This window comes from Choloepus didactylus, chromosome 5, assembly GCF_015220235.1.
Source record: "Choloepus didactylus isolate mChoDid1 chromosome 5, mChoDid1.pri, whole genome shotgun sequence".
In the NCBI taxonomy this organism is placed as follows: Eukaryota; Metazoa; Chordata; class Mammalia; order Pilosa; family Megalonychidae; genus Choloepus; species Choloepus didactylus.
In genome coordinates, this window is record NC_051311.1 from 18,287,783 (window position 1) to 18,309,238 (window position 21,456).

The following is a 21,456-nucleotide window of genomic DNA, read 5'->3' on the forward strand; positions in this document are numbered from 1 at the left end:
ATTATGCTCCTTCCAACCAGTGTCTCTGTAGAAGAATCCTGCGCTCTGTGATACCAAACCAGGAACTATAAAGAGATTGCATCTGCAAGAGCAGATCATCTGAGACACTGCGCAGCTTTGGGTTTGGATAAAACTTGTCATATTCCTGGTTAATTATTGATGAGTCTGGAAATTGCCTCATTTATTAAAGACTTATGTGCCTCAAAGACAACAGCTATGTTCTGGGAGGCCGGTAGTCTGGTATGAGCAAGCATTTTCTAGATTGCAGTGGGATTATTTGTGGTGTTCTCATTTAAAAGACAAAATCCAATAAAACAAATTGTAGTGTGTTTATTCAAATAAAACACACTCGCACATTGTTTTCCACTTCCTCTGCTGGCACTAATTTACCAATCAGCCAGATCCCCAAGGAGGTACAGCATAGCAATGATGCTGATGCATAAACAGGGGAAGAAAAAATGCTACAATTATTTCCATGGCTGCAACACAGAGCACCCACGACACAGTAACTGAGAGTAACAGAGAACAGAAACTTAGAAGCTTTGTCCTCCCCCATGAGAAGGCTCGCCAGTTTGTCCCTGCCCTGACTTCAGTACCACCCGCTCTGTACATTCCCTCTCTCGTAGCCACAACCAGCATTTATGCAATGCACTGGCTCTAACTAAATGAGAAGTCAGGTTACAAGGAAAGGAAAAATAAAAGTGCACATTCTCTTTAAAATGAGGCAGGAAAAATCAAGTCATCGCTGAGTTAATCAGAGAGAAGTTTCATTTGTACATTTTTTCGTACATATTTCTGCTATGTATCTCAATACAATTTTTCTTAAGAGACAAAAACTCAGTCATACAAAAACTCAGTACCTTTTTTAAACACACGGAGTTATCTATAAGAGAATCATTTATTACTAGAACAACACCAAAAGACTGGAAAATAAACCCTAGTCTTTCCACGGAAAACTCAGTTCAGTAGTAATGACGCTTCCATCCCAGCCTCCCATACACACAAATACAGGGACATGAACATCCATGAATGCACACATGGAGGGCTATACATACACACAGACGTGTGTTCACACACACACACACACAAGGACACACTACACAGATATATACACACAGATGGACATACAACACACCCAAATGCGTGCACACATGGACATAACGTACACACGGAAGCATGCACACACTTTAGGTTGATAATCTGAAAGCATCACAAAACATAAAATAATTCCATTTGGGTGGGGGAGAAAAAGACATAGCCTAACTCTATTTTAAATTGTTTACTCCTCTATCCAATTAGGCAATACAAAATACGATTTTTTTCCTATCAGAACATTCCCGGGTCTGGCCAGACAGATGTTAGCACTTGAGAATATTCTGTGCCACCCCATGAGAGGTACAGAAGTCTGGACCTTCATACGGGGGGCGCCAGCCAATTCCCTCTGACTGCTGAGGCCGGCCAAGCGGGCAGTCACAGGCCTGGGCCTCCCCTGTGCTTGGCTGTGCTGCTGGCAGTTGCCAGCCAGGGCTGACAGGGCCCCCCACACCCTGCACGCTGCCAGCACCAAAGCCCCCAGGGCAGCCCCAGAGCCACAGGTGGTCTGGGGGCTGCGCCACCCAGCACTCTCCTCAGGAAGCTGTGGTCTAAGCCAATGCAGTACTCTGATTCCAAGGCAGGCTCTTCAAAAGGGTGGCTGTAGTCTTCTAGGGAAGAGACAAGAAAGGGTGACCAAGGCTGTCGCAGGAAAGCAAGAGGCCCAGGCCAGCCTGACTCCCACCAGTAAGCCAGCCACCACCAGGCCTTAGCAAGGAACAGAAATGGCCAATGTCAGGGAGTCTAACTCGAGGGCCCACTCCAGAATGCCATCCCCTGGGCGAAATGCTGACTTCTCTTTATGTTTCCTGCCTTTACAAGTAGAATAAATTTCCTTGAACTTCTCTTCAGATGCCTCCTAGGGATGGATGTGTCAATCTCGGTGTGAAGCTGCATGTGTTTGCCAAGATTCTTTCCGTCCACATCTTGCCTTGCCCAACACTGGAAGAGAGAACCCAGTGCTCACAGAACATAGTCCAAGGGATCTCCCCAATTCAAGATCAATATTTCCAACACCCAGTTCAAGCTTTCCTTGCTCAATTCAAATCCTGTGCTTTTCCTCACATTTCACAGACTCCACTCATCAAGGGTACAGCTAATACTAAAAACATACCTTACTATTCATTCAGGTTTAATTATAAAAGATGAAAAAAAAAAACTTTTAGCTACACAGAGTTCTTAATTAATTAAAACATTAGTCATAGTGCCCTGCAGTTTGAAAGTACCTTGTTGTTCCACAAAGAAGACATTTCACCCTCTTTTATCTACTTTATGAACAAGTCACCCGCCACCTGGAACCTGCACATCCACCCATCATCTTTACAGCAACACCTGAGCGTAGTAAATCCAGTGCATCAAGTCTCCGTTGTCAGCAGTCTGAGCCAGAGAACACAGTGGCTTTTTCATGGAGACAGGCTCCTAGAACCAGCACTCACACAAAAGAAGGTTTAAGAAAACCATCTTGATGGTATCAGCTTATACTCTCTTAAAAGTTCATTCACTTTTAATTATTTACAAGTAATAAAACATGCAATAGCAGTCAAAATTATTGGGGAACTTCCTTTAAAAAAGTATGTGTTTGCCTAGTGATTCCTTAGATCCTTTTAATTTGACATAGCTGCTTTGAATCTTTCTGCCGGGCTCTGTGTGTTCTCCGGGCTGGAGGCGGAGGCAGCGGGAGGCAGCCTCCCACTGTGCCCAGAAAGGAGCCCCAGGCAGGCTGACCTGGGGGCAGAAAGGAGACTGGAGCCAAGAGCCGTGAGAGCCACCTGAGGGGAGGGCTGGGGGAGGGGTGGGCAGGACTTACCTAAAGGCAACAGGAAGTCCCTAAAGGTTTCTGTTAAAAGATCAGCAGTGCAAGTGAAAGAACCAAGAGCCAAGGTGACAGGGAAAATATGGGAGAGAATGTTCCAAGCCAAAGATACTACCAAGGCAAGGGAACTGGAAAGCAGGTTCAATCTGGGGGGACAGCAAGAGGTAAGTTTCATCAAGATATGGTAAAATGAAGAGGGAAAGAGTAAGAAAAAGAGGAAAAGAAAGGTTGGCTAGATGCAGCTTTTAGGCAGGTAAATTTGAATTTTACTTTTCAAGGCATGGACTTCTCCGTACAAGAGAATAATTTAATAAAAGCTTTCCTTAGGAAGTTCACTCTGATGGAAATATGTAGGGTGGAGCCTTCCATCATGGGGCAGATATCCATAAACCAGAAGAGAACAATAAAAAATGTGGGAGTTGTGTATTTCCAAAGCCTGCTACATTGTTAATTATATGTAAAATATCTCATTTTAAGCAACACTCAACTAGCAAGACCAAAGGTAAGTACTACAGTGGAGTTGTAAAGTTGTTCAGGCTCTAAACGGCAGGGGTAAAGCAAATTTAACATATGCTTAAATTATCCTTGAGAACGGCCATTTCTTCGCCCATATGCAAAAGGAGCTGCTCTCACATTGGGGGAACTAGGGAGCCGGGACCACACAGTGCAGGGGCTTGCAGCTCGCGATGTCCCTCACAAGTGCCAGTTCCAGGCACACCCAGTGAATGAACTGCCTCTGCTCGTTCCACTTTCTATCTCTGTCTCTTTGCTGAGCATTAGCATTTAATCCACAGTGAAACATCTCTGTGATGCTACAGCAGTGAACTTCTACCAAAAAAAAATTTTTCATGTTAGAAAAACGGCAGATTTTTCTTTAAATGTGACACATTTTTGGTGAATGGAATATAATTTTTAAATATTACCAGATGTTCAAAAGGCAATTTCCACATTTTCTAGAATCATATCTAAGAACGGTAGATTCATACTTCAAACCTAATCATCAAATGGATCATTAGGAGAGCTTGCCTTCCAAATGAATACTGTTCATTAGTGGACCAAGGAAATTACTTCCTTCACTCATCTGGATATGAACCTGGGGGTTATGATGACTGACTTTCATCACAGAGCATTCCAATAAAGGATTGTGAGTGTTACAAGCACTTTGAACCTCTTGGAAGAAGATGCTACATAAATCTAAGGTGTTATTATCATTCTCTCTTCTTACCATGTAGCCTGGGAAAACTGTCAGATCTCTGGACTGGTGAAATGTGAACACAAACTACTTCTTAGGTTTGTTGGTTTCAAAAGTTCAGGATATACATTTTATTAGCCCTTGCACAGATCAAGAAAAGAACCATTTTAAAAACATGACACAAAACAATAAAAAGAATGTTTGATGCTATGCACAGAACACATACACATAATGCCACCTTTCACCCATACTTACAGCAGATGAAAGATGGCCACAAGTTCCTTAACACTCATCACCCTGAGAATCTGGGCAGGCACCGTGACTGTTCTGATGAACAGAATACAGGAGACATGATTCTGTACTGGTTTCTAGACCTAGGTCCTAAGAGACTGGTGACTCCTTCCCTCCTGACTTCTGGAACAACTCTCTTGGGGAGCCACGAGCCACAGGGTATGAAGTCCAACTACCCTGCAGGCTCCATGCTGGAGAGACCACATATAGAGACCACCCCCAGTCAGCAGTCCCAGCCAAGGCCAATCTCCCAGCCCAGGCCAACCTCCCAGCCCTCCCTGTCCAGCCCCTGACATAAGAGTGAAATCATCCAAGACCCTCAAGGCCAGGCCATTTGTCAGCTGAATATGAATCCCAGTCAACATCAAGTAGAGCAGGAGAATCACCCAGCTGAGCCCTACCCAAAATCCCAAATCAGAAGGTGTAATTAAATTAAAAATTAAATTAAGCCACTAAGTTTTGCAGTGGTTTGTTATGCAGCAATAGATAATCAGAAAAATAACTAAATATACACTATTTTCAAATGTTGTTTACTAACCAGCTTAGGTGCTATTTGAAACTGCTAAATAACATTGTAAAAAATCCTTATTGTACATTGCTATCAGACACATTATGCCTTTAAAGTAATTTCTATCAAGTCGACAAAATTCAGGACTAGTAAGTTCTTATAGTTGCAGTTTATTTGGAGACAATATTTTTGTAATATTATTTAAAAGAACTACATTTTGCAGCTCTGGAAGTAGCTTTGAGGAAATTCTCTCCTATTTTAATCACCTCTCACCAGCCCTACCACAAACATTTTGAGCACCTAACATGGCACAATGCAGGATTCCTGGTCCACTACGTCCTAAAAAAAAAAAGGGCTCACAAATTTTGGGTCAAAATGACAACCTGGTCACCTGTCCTCTTTCCCTATTTTTAGCATATCCTAACAATGTCACATATAAAAACATAGGATGTAAGGAGCCACATTGACAAGAAAAGACAAAAACAATAATGCCACATTGAAGAGTTAGTACTGATTGTTGGGACGGCAAATCCTTCAAATCAACTTCAGGTTCATGACACCTCTTGGCCAGCAGCACATATTTGTCAGCAATTGCCAGGCCCTTACCACTTGTGCAGGGGTGGGACTGGTTCAAAGGAAATATTCTCAGAAGTAAAAGACAGTGTAAAAGTGTATAAAAGGAATCCCCTGCTGGCCTGTGAAAGGATGCCTACAGTCGTCTCTCATATTTTTGTCCCCCAGCAGATGGATGCACATTCACAAAGGTGCTTGTAAAGAAACTGTGGTAAGAGAGGTTTTAATCTGTTGCTCGCAAGTCCTCTTCCCTTGATTTACCCAAAACCAAACATCTTAGTTGTCCTGTGTTTATATATCATGATGTACCCAGAGGACATAATCTGACTCACCACATAACTCAAGTGTTTTGCCAAACCTGACCTCTCCTTTCCCTCACTGGTCGCTAGCCCCCATGATGTTTCTTTCTGCCCCTCCTGGTCCCTCTAATGCATTTCTGTTTAGAATAGGGATTTTTAAACTCAGATGACATCATTAAGGGTTAACTGCTAAAACCAAAAAAAACAGCTAACCCACAGGTTGTCAATTGTTTCCACACATAAAAGTAAAAAAAATTAACAGGCAGGAGAATTGGATGACTACAAAAGTCAGAAATGAAAACGCAGAGACTGGCACATTGTCACACAAGTGGCCAACCCTTGGGCAACCTGCCCGATCCTCTCAACTTGTGCTCTGGAAGTGTCAGTGCACAGCCAAAGGGCAGAGCAGGGTCCCACATCACGCAACACAACAACCCGAAGCATCTGGTGCTCTCGACAACCCTGGCTGCACATAGACGTGCCTGAGAAGCTTAATAGAAATACCCATACCCAACTCTGACCCCAAAGATTTTGATTCCCTTAGTCTTGTTGAAAACTGGACATCCATTTTTCAAAAAGCCTTTCAGCTGTTTCTACCTTGAAACCAGGATTGAAAACAACTGCTCTGGTACCAAGTGGGGAACTTGTTCAAATGCAGATTCCGATACAGTGGGTCTGGGATGGGGTCTGAGATTCTACATTTGTAGCAAGGGTTTCTGACGGCTAGTCAAGCCTCCTTGACCCTCACCAACTTTAAGGTCTTCCCAAAGGTATGCTTCTTCTCCAAACCCATATGAGCCATTCAAGCAAACCTTAGTCAGAAGAGAACCTGTTCTTCTCCTATAGGCACTGTTTATTCATTCTGGTAAAATTGCAACATCCTAAGTTGCACAGGCCGTATCGGTTTTTCATGTGTGGATTCAAAGTGCAGACTCTACCATCAGAGGGGTCTATCTAAAAAGGCCAAGCCAGTAACAGAGGTGCAATCTTGGGCAACTTTCTTATTCTCTTTAGCCCAAGCCTCCTTTACCTATAAACTAGGGGCCACATCAATACCCTCACCCCTTGGGATTAATGTCTATGCTTGGGGCCAAAAATGCCACTACTCTTGATGATAATGGAATTACTACCACTATTTCTGAGAACAGTGTCTCCTGGTTCTCTGCCTACCTCTCCAAAATCCCTTCTCAATAAATTTTGACTGAGAAAAGGTGAGAGGTATCACAGTTAGAGATCCTGTCTACAACAACTCCCCAACCTGAAAGGCAGATAAACTAATGCCCCTGATACACCACTTTTTGTGCAAGAGCTTTCCATCCTCAGAGTCCTGGCCTAAAAAGCTTTAGGACACCAAAAGCAGGGACTAAGCTGAAAAATATCACTTGGCTGAATCCATAAAGCTTCCCATCTTACAGGTGAAAACAGTTGAGCCCAGGACCCAAAACTCTTCTGTTCAGAATCAAATCCCACTCCATCCACCTATCAAAACAGACTAAGGTCTGTCTAAAACTCTCCAGTTTTGTTAAAAAATGCTTGGGTATTCTGGAAAGTTTTTGAAAGTACCATTCATCACTTTCATTAGCAAAGCACAAAAGCAAAGAGCAAGATATGCAGAGAAAAAGAAAAGTATAAATTCCAATCTCCCATGCTTTTTCACGTCCTGTATGAAACGAAAGCTTAGGATTTCAAAATCACTCATGTGAAACAATGTTTACAAACACTGGAAGGGATCAAAATCAAAATCTGAAAGTTGCCCACTAGATAAGCTCTATTATTTTAATCACTACTTAGCAACTTCCCAACCACATTTGGGGAGAGGGAAGAACCATTATCTTAATTAATAAGATATTTAAGGTTCACAAAGAGAGGAAAACAGCTTTCAATACTGTGCTGGAGGGAAAGATGGGTTAGAAGAGGTGTGCTTCTCGAATATGAAGCTAACATGCTGATAATTTTGCAAATCTGATGCAACAGTATTGCCATACCCCAAACCTGAGCAAGCCTTAAAGCACCACTCCCTATTTAGTATGATAAATAGGTCAACTCCTTAGTGAAGTTTTCAGGAGACTGGCATTAGGTGCCTTCAGCTGAACTGAGGTATTAAAGTTGCATCAATCTGTCAACTCTTAAAACTAACTACCTAAGCAAAAGATGTTCTGTATTCCTTTATTGCTGATTTAGCTGCCCAAAATCACCATCTTTAGATCCAGAGAAGGGCAAAGTAGTATTATGGGCATATGAATTATAGAGGTCTATATAATAAAGGATTAGAGAGGTTACAAAAATGTCAACTTTCCCATTTTCTTTTATAACTGAGATTATTTCTTTGAGCTCCAGAGCATTCTAAGAACTAGTACTAGCTAATAAATGCTGATGCTCTTAAAACTTCAGTGCATTTTACAAATATCAATAGTAATTACAGTTTCCAGTTTTATTCTTTCCAAGTTTCAAAAGATTTTTTTAAATGGGAAAAATGCATAATTAATGCCTCTTAAAATATTATAAATACAGCAAAGAAATTTTACATAATTTCCTGAGATCTAGCAGTGGGTCAGCTGCAATTATTTAGATAGTAACAAGGGCTAATAGTAGAAAAACCCACCCCTGCTAAGACAGTTAGCCAAACAGAGTTCTCCTCAATCTGTAAATGAATCAGCTTAGGGGAATCTGAACTTTCTTGAACCTAGAATTTGTAAATACTAAACCTGAAATTTTGACAGCACTTTAAGAAGAAAACAGTGACCTTTCAGAGATCATCTATGATACTACTGGTATCATAAATTAAATAAAAATCAAATTGACTTTGTAAAATAGCCATTAAAATTGTGCCTGATCTATGCTTAAACCTTGGGAAAGAAAAATAACTAATATTCACTGACAGCCTACTATATGACAGGAGCATTATCTAAATTAAGTCATTTATCTTCATGACAGTCAACAAAAGATAACATCCTCCAATTTATAGATGGAAAAATTGAGACTTGCAGAGCTTGTGGGATTTGCCAAAGCTCACAATTACTGGAGGCAAAACCAAACAAGCGGAAAAGCTCTTACATTGTGGACATCCTTCAGGGATCCAAATCAATGTCGCTGGGATTGCATTTCTTAAATTGTAGAAGAGTATTTCCTTGATCAGCTTTTAAAGGGAGAAGAGTTTTGCCACACACTCAGCTTCCCACATCTGGTGCAGTTCTACTGAGGATAAGAAATAATTTAGAAAAACTTATAAAAGTGAACCTTACCCCTGCCAACTATTCTTAGAAAAAGAAGGAAAGCACAGTTAACAGTTAACATCTACTCCATTTTACTTTCTACAATGCCCTTTCACATCTCTTAACCATCCCACGGAGTAGATGGTATTAGAAGGACAGGACCCCGAACTCACAAAGGTTCTTGTTCTTAGACACACAAATCATGAAATTGACTTTTCTGAATTCTGGTCCAGAGTTGCCACTCTGATGTACCTGCCACCTGTGAGTAAAAACAGCCACTCCCAAACTTCCCACGCTCAGCCAATTGTGTTTCTGCAAATATCTGTTTTACGCAGTGGGCCACACATTAAACAATAAAACTGACCCCACCTTAGAAAATCCAGGGGGTTATTATCTTTCCAGGTTTCCTTATAAAAGCACACTCCTGACAGCATGTGCCTGCATAATTTAAAATAAATTTATTTCATATTCCTTAAAACGGTACAAATGCTGAAACGTCACCATCTTCCAGATGGAGTTGTTTAGTTTTCAATCGTTAGATGATGCCCTTTCGCTTACAGATGCACTTGATTTGTCTGCATGGTTTTTTCCAGATCTCTAACAAAGTGGTAAAGGTACCAAATCCTGCATTCAACTTTAATGGATTTAAAGATTGGTCATATCCTGCATAGTAGTACATCAGGAACCAATATCCTGTGCATTTTACCTCCCTACTCTGCAGGTACTGTGGCTGTAATAACAGAGTACAACCCTGCTGGGCAGGAACCCAGGTAACTATTATTCACATATGACTTTGCACATTGGGTTACAAAATTATAAATTATACATCTTAAATGCCTTTACAGTATAAGAAATGTGTTCCCTGGGAAAGAACTTATTTTCAATTGTAGATTTAATACTGGATTTAGAAAAGAAAAAGCACAGACATGGAAAATTTTTCCAATTTTTACTGTATACTTAAGAAATTGCACAAAAAAAATCCATTTTCATATCAACCAACTACACAAAAAGGGCACACTGTTTTTAAACTGTTAATAAAATGTATTTTGATTACTTAGCAATTTTAAGGTTTTGAGACATACAGCAAGTTTTTTCTGAAGTATCAGAGAAGGAAGCATTGACTTTTATCCTAAGATTATTTCAGAGAGGACTTTTTGGGAATACAGACTCAATTCATCCACCACCATGAACTTAATTCATCTACTGGTGTGACTCGACATCAGTCCTTCTTCCCTAATCCCCCAAGCCCCCTCAGCCTCCCTGTTTTTCAGCTGGATGTTGATGCCACTTTCCTTCTGGAAGACTGATAACACTGCTGGAAAAAAAAGACCAGTGCCCTGAGAAGTCAAGCATCAACTATCCACATCACACAAGGCCCAGCAAACTGCTCTGCCACCAACCTATAGAGCACACGGCAGAGCCTGGGAATCAGTCCCTCAGTGCCCAGGGCTCCACGTTCTTTAATAAGATGCACCATACTTTAAAAATAGGGGGAAATGGCCACCTGCACTGATTTGACACAAGTTGTTCAATCCAAAGTGATACCATACAAATTACAAGAGCAGAAAAACCATATATGTCAGAAAAAAATATATCCGAGTTCCAAAAACTTCAGTCTGTGGTGTCTGAACACTACAGACATCAAGAGTGGGAGAAATACTGGCCCCTGATTGTCATCTCTAAGCCACTTAAATGTATATCATTATAAAAGCGTGAACTTCATGAATATGTAAGTATGTATAGTGCTGACACAGCATCATGCATTTAGTTATAATTCACCAAGAGAGTAGCCTTATTAAGTCACTTGTGAGCATATGACTTATCTTTAAAAAAAATATTTCTCTTGAGACAATAAGGAATTCTGAAGGACAACCTAGGCAAAATTTACCCTAACCCTTGTGTTTGACCTGGGGAACAAGCCCTATCATTTTCAAAGTAAGGGAAGCAAAATATTCTCAAGGGTTGGATGAGTGGAATAAGAGATTCTGTGCCCTGTTTGCTCCTCTGAAACATCTTCTGCACAACATACACACCTCAGGGTCCCAGAGAGCACAAAAGCTGACCAAGCAGACCAGAAGTGTCTCAGTAGCTCAGGAGATGGACAGCAAAAACCCAGCACTTCTAAATATGCCAGAGTGGGTTAGGAGCAATAAATGGAAAAGCTGAGGCTCACAGAGCTTGTGGGATTTGCTCAAGATGAAAACTAGCAGGGCACAAAACCAAAAACTGGAACAGCTCTTCCATCATGGACATCTTTGGGGCCATCCAAGACGATCTTTATTCAGCAAAAGCAGCTAGCTCCCTGCTGAGGGAGGACAGGAACAGTTCCTGAAGCCTTTAAAGTAAGGAAAAGAGGGGCCAACAAGGAGAAACAAGGGGACTTGAAGGCTCGGCTGACCAAACATTAGCAAGATGGAGTGGGGAGGCCTTAGAAAGCAGGGCTTCCACAATGTATGGAAAACTAAAACTACCAGTCTTCATTTGAGGTTTTTGAGCACCCTTGATACATAGATACGTGTTGTTTTATGGGACTCACAACTCTGTGAATACACTAAGAATCACTGAATTGTACAGTTTAAATGGTTAAATTTTATGGTGTGAGATTATATCTCAATGAAGATTATTAAAAAAATAGACTATATAAGCCATCATGAGCACAGCTCCATTTTTAGCTATTTTAAACTGTACAATTCAGTGATTCTTAGTGTATTCACAGAGCTGTGCAACCATCACCACTATCTATACCTAGAAGAACATTTTCATCACCCCAAAAGAAAACCCAGGACCCAAGAGCAGTCACTGCCCATTCCCCCCAATCTCCAGCCTAAAGCAATCACTAATCTACGTTCTGTCTCTGTTGATTTGCCTATTCCAGACACCTCCTATAAATGGAATCATACAATATGTGAGGATTTTTTGTGATTGGCTTCTTCCACTTCACGTAATGTTTTCAAGGCCGCCCATGCTGCAGCATATATCAGTATTCCATTCCTTTTTATTGCTAATTAATATTCCATCATATGGAAACCCACATACTATTTATCCATTTATTAGTCCATGGGCATTTGGGTTTTTCTATTATTTGGCTATGGGCAATGCTGCTATAAGCATTTGTGTACAAGTCTTTGTAAGGAAACACGTCTTCATTTCTCTTGACATTTCAAGTCATTTGGATATGGAGCTTGAAATCCTATTTGTAACCTTCTATCATTTGATGGAGAAAAAAGAATAAGCAAAACTAAAATCTAATGGCGTAAACCACCTAAAGATGGCAGACCAGACACAAGAAGACACAACTATGAATGAAAGTCAGTTTTACATTATCCTTCCAAACGCAAAATCCTACTTTAAATAAAATAAGATAAAATAATGACCAAAAGACAAAAAATATCACCTTTCTACTTTGATCACTCACTGGAGTGTGCATGTCTTTAAATAAAGAACTTTGTTTTCCTATTTCTCACATAAAGCAGAAAAGGTACCATTTTTAAAATAGGTAAATTTTCATAAATTTACCAAACCCCTGTTCTACTGCCACTGACTTAGGTCCCAACGAGGAATGCTGCAAGAGAAGCAAGCTGGAGAAAAAACACCCCCATTTAGCATGGATGGGGACAACCATGGAGAATAACCTATGGAAAGCACCTACCTGGCCTAATGTTACGTATTTCTTTCCATCCTTGAAAAAATAAAGCGGGCTTTGAGAATCTTTTCAGTGTTCACCGTCACCAGCCTGCATTCAACTCTAGAGGAAGGTAAACCTCCCAGCAAGCTGGAGCATCCTTCCATGAGTTAATGGTTTTCCTAAGTTTCCTAGGTCTGCTGTAACAAAGTGCCACAAACGAGTGTCTCAGTTCTGAAGGATACAATCTGAAATCAAGGTGTTGGCAGGGTTGTGCTCCCTCTGAGATCCCTAGGGAAGCATCTGTTCCATGCCTCTCTCCTGGCTTCTGGGGTGTGCCAGCAATCCTGGGGTTTCCATCTCTGCCTCAGCTGTCACACAGCCATCTTCTCTCTGTGTGCCCAAATTTCCTCCTCTTATAAGGACACCAGTCATACTGGATTAAGGGCCCACACTAAGCTAGTTTGGCCTCCACAACTAATAATACCTTCAAAAACTCTATTTCCAAATAAGGTCACATTCACAGGCCTGGGGTTAGGGCTCGAACATGGCTATTGGGAGGATCCAGTTCAACCCATAAAGGTGGTTCGAATGCAATGTTAAACGTAACCTCCACAACCAATTCATACATGTTCACAACTATCTAAGAAACACTAGGCATTGGCCAGATTCTCTCTCTGAGAGAATCCCAAACATTTCTGTTTAGTCCTGGCACCTACCCAAGGATCACAACTGACAGAATTAGAGGCGCCAGACCAAGCAAAGGTGTGTTTGGAGGCCAGATTCCCACACTGCCCTGATCACCTGCCTTGAACCTGGTCCAGGGCAAGCCCCAGGACTGTCCTCTGCCTGATCTGGAAAAAAAAAAAAAAAGACTAAACTCCCTGTCTCCTTCAAAATAACTGACACAAAAGAATAACTTTCAGATACTCCAAATCACATTAAATCTTCATTTTAATTACAAGCTGTTTATGCCAACATGTTGAACACACCAAACCTTAAAGTCCTGAAAAGTACTAAGTGAACAAGTGCCGGTTATAGTCTTCTAAGAAAATGGGCAATATTTGTGTTTGAATTTATGCTGGTGTGTGTATTCTCAGCTTTTTATTTATTCAACCTTTACATGACACCCTGTGACAGACACTGGCTATACAAACAGGACTGGGGTAGGGCCAGCCCCTTTGAGAGTTTCCCCTCGAGGGAGAAGGGGCACAGTTATGTTCAGCAGACAAACACATGTAAATGCCACACAATAAGGCACAGTCATCATTGAGGTCAGAATCCCCAGGAGCAGAACCAAGGAGGGAGACCCTCAAACAGCCTTGGGGTGCAGGGACAGTCCCCCAGAGATGGCTGGGTTTAGCTGGCGGTCAGTGAATGAGTAGACAGTCTTTGCATGTGAAGAGGGAGCAAGCATTCCAAGCAGAAGCAAAAGAAAGAGCCAGAGCTGGAGGCAGGAAAGTGCAAGCAAGTCCAAGCAGGGTGTGAGGCCCAGGGCATCTGGAGAGGGGAAGACTGGGAGGCAGAAAGGGGTAGGCTGCGCTGAGGGGCAGGACTTGACCTCCGAGGAAGGGGGGTGGTCACTGAGACCCCCAAGGAGAAGAGTACAATTAGATTTGAATTTTAGAAAGATCAGCCTTTCAAATGTGTTTGGTTTCTTTCTCTTTTTTGAAAGGGAAGACAGAAAACATAAATAAAAATAATTGCCTTTATTTCACTACTTTTACGTTTGCCTCTATTTCCACTCAGTCCCTGCAATAGTATAACTATTTTCCTTTACAATAAGCTTGTAAATGTGTGACAACGCTCAGTCATACATCTATTCACAGAGAAAAATCTCCTACCAACCACAAGATTTTTCATAAAAACCATGACTTACATTTTAGTAATCAGCAGTCCCTTAAAAAAAAAAAAAAAAAAAAGGAAAGGAAAGCACACTTTCAAACCTATAATTACAGTTACCATCCATAAACTCAAGTTGTTATTTTAAAGACAATAAATTGCTACTAAATAACGCTAAAGTTTCCAAGCTTGAGAGAAAGGAGAAGTAGCTCCCCCCCGCCCAAAAAAACACAGAGGCCCAGATTTTCAACCTATAATAAAGCAAATATTAGAGGCTTTTACATTCCCTGCCCTGCCCCCCACCATATACACATATTTTAACCTCCCCCCAACACACACACACACTTCTTAACTGTGGTACTTGGGCAGATATTAACATTTTTACCTATTCTTCAACTAAATTACACACTGCCTTGAAACAAAGAGGAAAAACCCATGCAGGAATAGTGGGATTCCTAGGAAAGTTTCCCAGGGAGTAATACTGACAGACAAAACACATTAGGGATTTAACTAATATTTACCAAGTGGCTACCGCAGGCCAGACCCAGTGCTGAAGGGCTTCACATTCCACATCCTGTTTGATATTCACATTAACCCTGAAAGGGATAATCCCCTTTTTAAGATGGGGGAAATGAGGCTCAAAGGGTCTGATTTGCCTAAGGTTAAATGGATAAATGAATCCAGGTCTTCAAACCCAGCCCAAAGCTCACCCCCACCGAGGAAAGGGCTATCAGGCAAAATAAAGTGAGCCAAGAGGTTCCAAGATCTGCCCTCACCCACTTTGGCCCTTCAGTCCCCTCTCCTTCCTGTTACGCAGCAGCCAGTGAGCAGCATGTCTCTGGACTGAAGAAGGATCCCATCCAAGCAGCTGCTCAAGCCGTCACTGCCCTGCACCCCCTGACTGTGCACAGTCCCAGAGTCCTGTGCTGGGCTCTAGTGTCCTCCTCAATTCCATCCCAGCCCACGAGTCCAACCTGAACCTCAGCAGGAGCCAAACTGGCCTTGGCCACCTGAACCACTGTGTTCCCACCATTCTCTTTCCTAGAATGCCCCCCACCCCCACTTCTCAGAATCACAGGGCAGCCTCCCCAGAATCACAGGTCTGTATCTCACCGCAGATCTACAGAACCAGAATCCCCTAGGGCCAGTCACTCCACCACAGAGTCAAGAAGCACTGCCCTAAATCAAGGCCCAAGGCCAACCCAGGGTCTGAATGGCATCTCCCCTGCCCCATGCCACACAGCCTGCTCCCACCCGTGAAGCCCAGAAACTATTACACCCTGTTGCCAATTAGATGCTACCACTTTTGTTATTTATGGTTTTATATATTTGTGCTGTCTCCTAAACTAGATTATATTCTTCTTGAGGGCAAGAATAGAGTCTGATAGCTCTTCATCAGACTCTGGTGCACATTTTGCACACAGTAGCCTAACATTTTGCACACAGTCACTCTACCAAATACTGTCCTCACCGTTGGCACTCTACACCCAGTGTCCATCAGGAATCAGGGATGAGTCAGGCTCCAGGAAGAGAACAGGCACGTACACAGTCCACCAGTGCTCCCAATTCTAAGCATTCAGGAGAAAGGTCCATAAACCTGGTTCTCCGTGTCTAACATGGCACCTTCCTCAGAGAAGGTCTGAATGAGGAGGGGCTGATGGGGACAAACAGCCAAAATGTTTTCACTCATTGGTGATCATAACCACAAAAACCTTTTTTACAGAAGCAAATAAAAACTACATATGACTAAGTGCAAGCCTTCTAGTATCTGCTTATTGAGGACATTTCTGGTAAGTGACCTGTCCACTGTGCAGAAAAATTCATTTATTTAAGCTGAAGAGAATACAGTTCAAATACAATGCAGATAAATTAGCCCCATCTTATCACAGCAGAGAAAGTCTCTGTGAGTTTTGATTTTTCTTTTCTCTCTCTCTCTCTCTCCTCTCTCTCTCTCCTCTCTCTCTCCTCTCTCTCTCTCTCTCTCTCTCTCTATGTTGTTACTAGGTTTTGTTTTTGTTTTGGGGGTTTTTTAAAAAGTTTTTTTTGGCTAGGTTAGCTTTTATATGAAGTCATAAACATGATCTGCCCACATTTTCCCCTACCAGATGGGAGCTCACTGCCACATGTCACCTAGCAACCTAAACACCACTCTGTTGCTACCCAGCTACTCAACCCTCTGTACAGAATTTATCTTGTTCTATTAAACAATAAGGGGAAAGGAAGACATAAGAGAATAAAAGCTAAAACAAGCATTAATATGTGTTTGCTTCATAATCATCTTAAATGGGATAAAGGGAGTGGGAAGAGAGACTAATCACTCCTAACAATTTAAGAGGAAAAAATACAAATGGTCCTACGAGATGCTCACTCAGGTCCTTGCAACATTTGAGTCAAAACAGTGTAGCAACCCAATAATTATTTTTCATGTACTGCAAAGCCCATCTTAAAATTTCCCTGCTGCACTTGAGGAGTATTTAAATAATCTGGAAAGCCCCTGAATCATCTTTGATGCTCCCTCTCATTTACACCCAAGACTACCATCATCATCCCCTGGGAGAATCACCCTGCCTTCCTCCTCTGTCTGATTATCTCATAAGAATCCTTCAAAACTCAGCTCACATGTCCTTTTCTTTGCGATGCCTTCCCAGGATCCCTGAGGAAACCAGTGCTCCTGCTTCCAGGCTCCCAGGTCAGCCTTCACTAAAACTCAAGAACAAGGCCCAGGCCCATCGCCAGGCCCTCTCAGCTTCACCTACCTACCTTCTCACAGCCTCTTCTCTTCACTGCACATTACGCGGCTCCACACCCCAGAGCCCTCTGCTCCTAGAGTCTCACCATTTATTTTCCACAAAGCTGCCAGTGGGCCCCTGGATGTCCAGCCCCCAGAAGAGTGCCTTAGACATAGCAAATGCTCAAAAATTTTGGTGCAATGAATGACTCAATCAGTCAAACCCGACATCTGTACCTCCTGAACAGGCCATTCAATCAAGAAACATAACTAACTTTAAATATTGTAGAATTACGAAAGCTGAAAGAAAATGTCCATCACCTTCTCCCTCTTCAAGAACCTAAGCACACTGCAGAGCATATATTATTGTATTTCTCTTTCCTTTCCTGACTTATTTTGATCGTTTCTAGAGTACATGGGCAACCTGATTATTGATTTAGAACATTTAGATCATAAAGTGCCATTCACATACAATCCCTTAAAATATTAAAGAGATGTTTTTTCTTGTCAGCTTTGCAAGATAAACAGATGCCAAATTTCCACTAATTTTATTTTCAATAAAAGGGTTCAACCAACCGTAAGGAACATTTCAGAGCTGTTAAATATATGGAAGTCAACATCTTCCGTCAATATAACAGGTTCCTAATCGCTCCCCAAGATAATCTTTAAAACACCAAATTTATGCTATCACACTGTTTTCTTTTTCAATACACACTGAAACAATCCCAAGAGTGTTAGATTTTTTTCTTCTCCATCTTAGAAGTGGAAGGAGTCACACTGCACTCCAGACCCAGGTTGAAAATCCACTTTCGAGCTCACTTGCTGCCCGAAAGCCCGCAGGAGCCAGGCCACCCCACCATCAGCAACAAGCCGGAAAGTGCATAGGCTTTCCACCAGACGTTCCTTCACTACAAAGGAAATTTCCTCAGGTACTTGAGAAACTTCAATGAGGGCTGTTGTCAAACACAGGCATAGCCGATAAAACAATTTAACAAAATGCCTTTTCACTTCTGACACATTGTAGAGGAATGCAGCTAAGTGGAAACAATGTTTTCACTGCACCAAGAAAAAGGGAAACCCACTCCACTCCGAAATCGGGCGCCGGCTTCGTAGTACCGGCACCACATGGAACCATTTCCAGAGAGACAGAACCTAAGGTCCTTGCGGAAAACTTTTAAGTCAATGAACCACTCCACAGCTGTTCTGTAAGGAGCCCTGTACGGAGATCCTCTTAATCTTGGTGATTCTGGGTTCAACAAATGCTTGCGAGCGACCAGGGGCGGGTGTCCCTCTCTGGGACCCAAAGGCAAAGGCGCAGGGCCGCCCCGGCCAGCCGTCGAGCGGGACGGAAATGCTGTTCGCTTTGGCCTCTCCCCCACTTCTCATCTCCGAACCCGGAGGAAAGGAGTGGAGAGAGAGAAGAAATGCAACCACCCTCTGTCGTAGATGGAATAATTAAACTCCTCTCCCACTTAAAAAAAAAAAAAAAGTTGCCTCTTCCCTAGCCTTTGCCTGCGGGGCCTGGAATCAGGGAAAGGCCTGGAGCTGGATTTCAACCGCCCGCAGCCACAGCCCGGGAAACAGGCGTCCGCCGAGGCTCCCCGGCGCCCCGGCTTGGGGGGCTTCTGCTCCTTCTCCCGAGCTCCCGGGAGGCCGCCTGCCCCGGGCGCGGGAGCCGGCTGCCTTCCTCTGCCCAGCGACCCCGCGGCCGGCCCCAGCGCGAGCGCAGCGGCGAGACCCGAACCCGAGGGGGCGGCCCCGGGGTAGGGGCAAGAGAGCCGCGGGGACAGCCTGTGCCCTCGCCCCCCCGGCCCGCGGGGCGGGGTCCGGGCCGCAGCCACGATGCGGTGGCCGGGGACTGTCCCGCCGGCCCGGCCGGCCGCTGAAAACTTTCCAGCCCGCCCTGGAAACTCCGCGCGAGAGAGCGCCGGGGTCCCCGGTGGCGCCGCCCGCCAGGCCCGCTCCGGCCCCGCGGCCCGGCCGCCGCACTTTCCCTTTCCCCGCCTCTCCCCCTCCGCGCTCCCTCCTCCCGGGTTCCAGGAAGCGCCATATTGATCCCGGGCGCCTTCCCTTCCCTCCTCCTCCTCCTCCTCCACCTCCTCCCCTCCCCACCGACCCCCCTCCCGCGCCTCCGCGCGCCCGGCCCCGGCCCCTCACCTTGGCGATGGCCTTCCTGTAGCGGGTCACCGCTTGCTGGATGAGGCTGAAAACTTTCATGTTGCCGTCTCCGCACGGCACGACCACCCGGGTCCTCCCGAAACACACCGTCACTTTCATGCTGCTGCAGCCGCCGCTGTCCCGCTGGCTGCTCCCTCGCTGGCCCCTCGGCTGGAGCGGCCCCGGGCCGGGGCGGCTGGACCCTGGGCGCCGCGGGCCCGGGGACGGCACAACAGGCGCCCGGGCGCAGCCGGCGGCGGCTAGGGGCGCGCGGCGGCGGCAGCGGCGGAGCCGGGGGGCCGCTCGGTTCGCATGCTCGGCGCCCGGAGGCCCGCGCGGCCCGGCCTCTCGCTGCCCGCGGGCCGCCCTCCGCCCTCCGTCCTCGCCTCGGCGCCCGCAGTCTCCGGCCACCTGTTCGGCGTCTGGGGCGCGCTCCGCGGCGGCGGCGGCTCGGGGCTCTGTGGCGCTCGCGCTCACTCGCGGCCGCTGGGGGAGGGGAGCGAGCAGGGAGGAGGAGGAGGAGGAGGAGCAGGGCCGAGGCACAAAACACAGCTCACATGCGGTAGGGGGGCGGCGCGGCGCTGGCCGCGGACTCCTCGCCGCGGGGGCGGAGCGTGGCCGCGGCCCCGCGCTCACCTCGCCCCCTCCCTCCCCGAGGGGCGCAGGCGGCGGGAGGTCGGCGGGGTCCGGGAGAGAGCGGAGGCTGGACCTTTCACCCCTCGCCCCACTCTTGCAGGCTGGCTTTTTTTTTCTTCTTCTTCTTCTTTTTTAAGTCCTTCCCCTCGGCGGCGCCGCTGGAGCCAAGAGGCCGGGACGCGGGGCAGCCTCCGGGCAGAGGCCGCTGCAGCCCCCTCTCCCCACACCGCCAGCCTCGGCCCGGTGCCCTCTTCCCCAACCTCCTTCGCCCACCCAAGACACTTCGGATCTGCGCTCGCCTCACCGAGCTCGGGAGACGGCAGCTACACGCCCCCAGAGATCTCTCTTCAAAGCTCCCCGTTTCTTTGTCACTTTTAATCCCTTTCCTGGAATTGGAGCGTTTCGGGGGAAATCGCTTCTAAGGAAAGTGGTTTACGCTCGGCGCATCAGACCCGACTCACGGAGAAGGTTTGGAGAGGATCGGTCACCAGCCCCCAAGAGCATCCGGACGAGGCTGGGCCGGGATGTTGAGCTGTGGTTTCTTCCTCCCATGGTGGGTCCTCGCGCCCCTACCGCTTCTCCCCCGCCCGCAGCTGGGCAGGGTTTTTGCACTGGGTCTCTCGGCTGCAAAGCCAGACAGAGGTTGTTATGCGTTAAAAAGCAAAAATTAATGTCTGCTCTCGGGAGGGTTTGGTGAAGCTTTACCGCGCAGCCGGGCCTTTCTCCTAAGGCCACCATTTACCTCGAAGTTTCCTAAGACCCCGTGGTGACCCATCTCCTTAAATATGTGTTACTTTATACATCAGCGATTCAAATACTTCTATTAAAAAAAAAAAAATCTGCACCGTAAGCAATCCTGGCGCACAGCTATGAACAATATACTCAGAATGCCTTGGGGAGAAGCCCGTGCATTGGGATCCCAGTGATGTGCTAGCTTACTTAATCTGGAAGAGAAGGCAACTCCGTGATGAGTTACGTGGGAGAAATGAGGCACTGTAAAAGGACGTGGACCAAGTCAAGAAAAGTAACTGAAGCTCATTCCTCTCTTAGTTATGAGCTGTGATTTCTTCATAAGTGTATGCTGTTGCCTTCGAAGAATGGCAAATGTCAGCAAAGATTCTTTGTTGACCCAAATCTGTCCCAAACCATAATAAATTTATTTTTGCCAGTTGTTTCCAGGATATCTGAAAGCAGTAATAGCTCCAGTGCGCTGGAGTAGAGAACATCAGCATTTACAGAAGAGCTGGTTATCCTCCAATCCATCCCAGTCGACCTCCCATTTTAAAATAAGGAAGCAAGACAAAGAAGTTAGTAGTGCTCTCAGAATCCTGCAATTTCCACTACCCACACTGCCCCAGGCGGAGTGCAGTTTGACCAACATACTCATTACCTTTCCTTGCAAACCAGTGCAATAAGTAGGTGCCATGTGTTGCCATGGCCATTTTACCCCAGGATACTGACAGTGCAGTGAAGTCCTTTGCCCAAGGTCAC

General features: G+C 44.9%; 1 protein-coding gene across 17 annotated transcripts in view; it reads right to left on the reverse strand.

Annotated features, from left to right (window-relative positions):
* The window catches only part of PARD3 (par-3 family cell polarity regulator), a 680,011-nt gene extending 660,133 nt beyond the window's left edge, over positions 1-19,878 (reverse strand). For 6 of the 17 annotated variants that reach the window (XM_037835606.1, XM_037835610.1, XM_037835608.1 and 3 more), the window contains exon 1: positions 19,330-19,875. In XM_037835606.1, the coding sequence (XP_037691534.1) occupies positions 19,330-19,449 (120 nt within the window). In that variant the 5' untranslated portion in view covers positions 19,450-19,875. Of the gene's footprint in view, positions 1-19,329 lie in introns of all 17 variants that reach the window. The other 11 variants (XM_037835600.1, XM_037835599.1, XM_037835607.1 and 8 more) reach the window with 5 other exon arrangements.
* Positions 19,879-21,456: the final 1,578 nt, after the last annotated feature.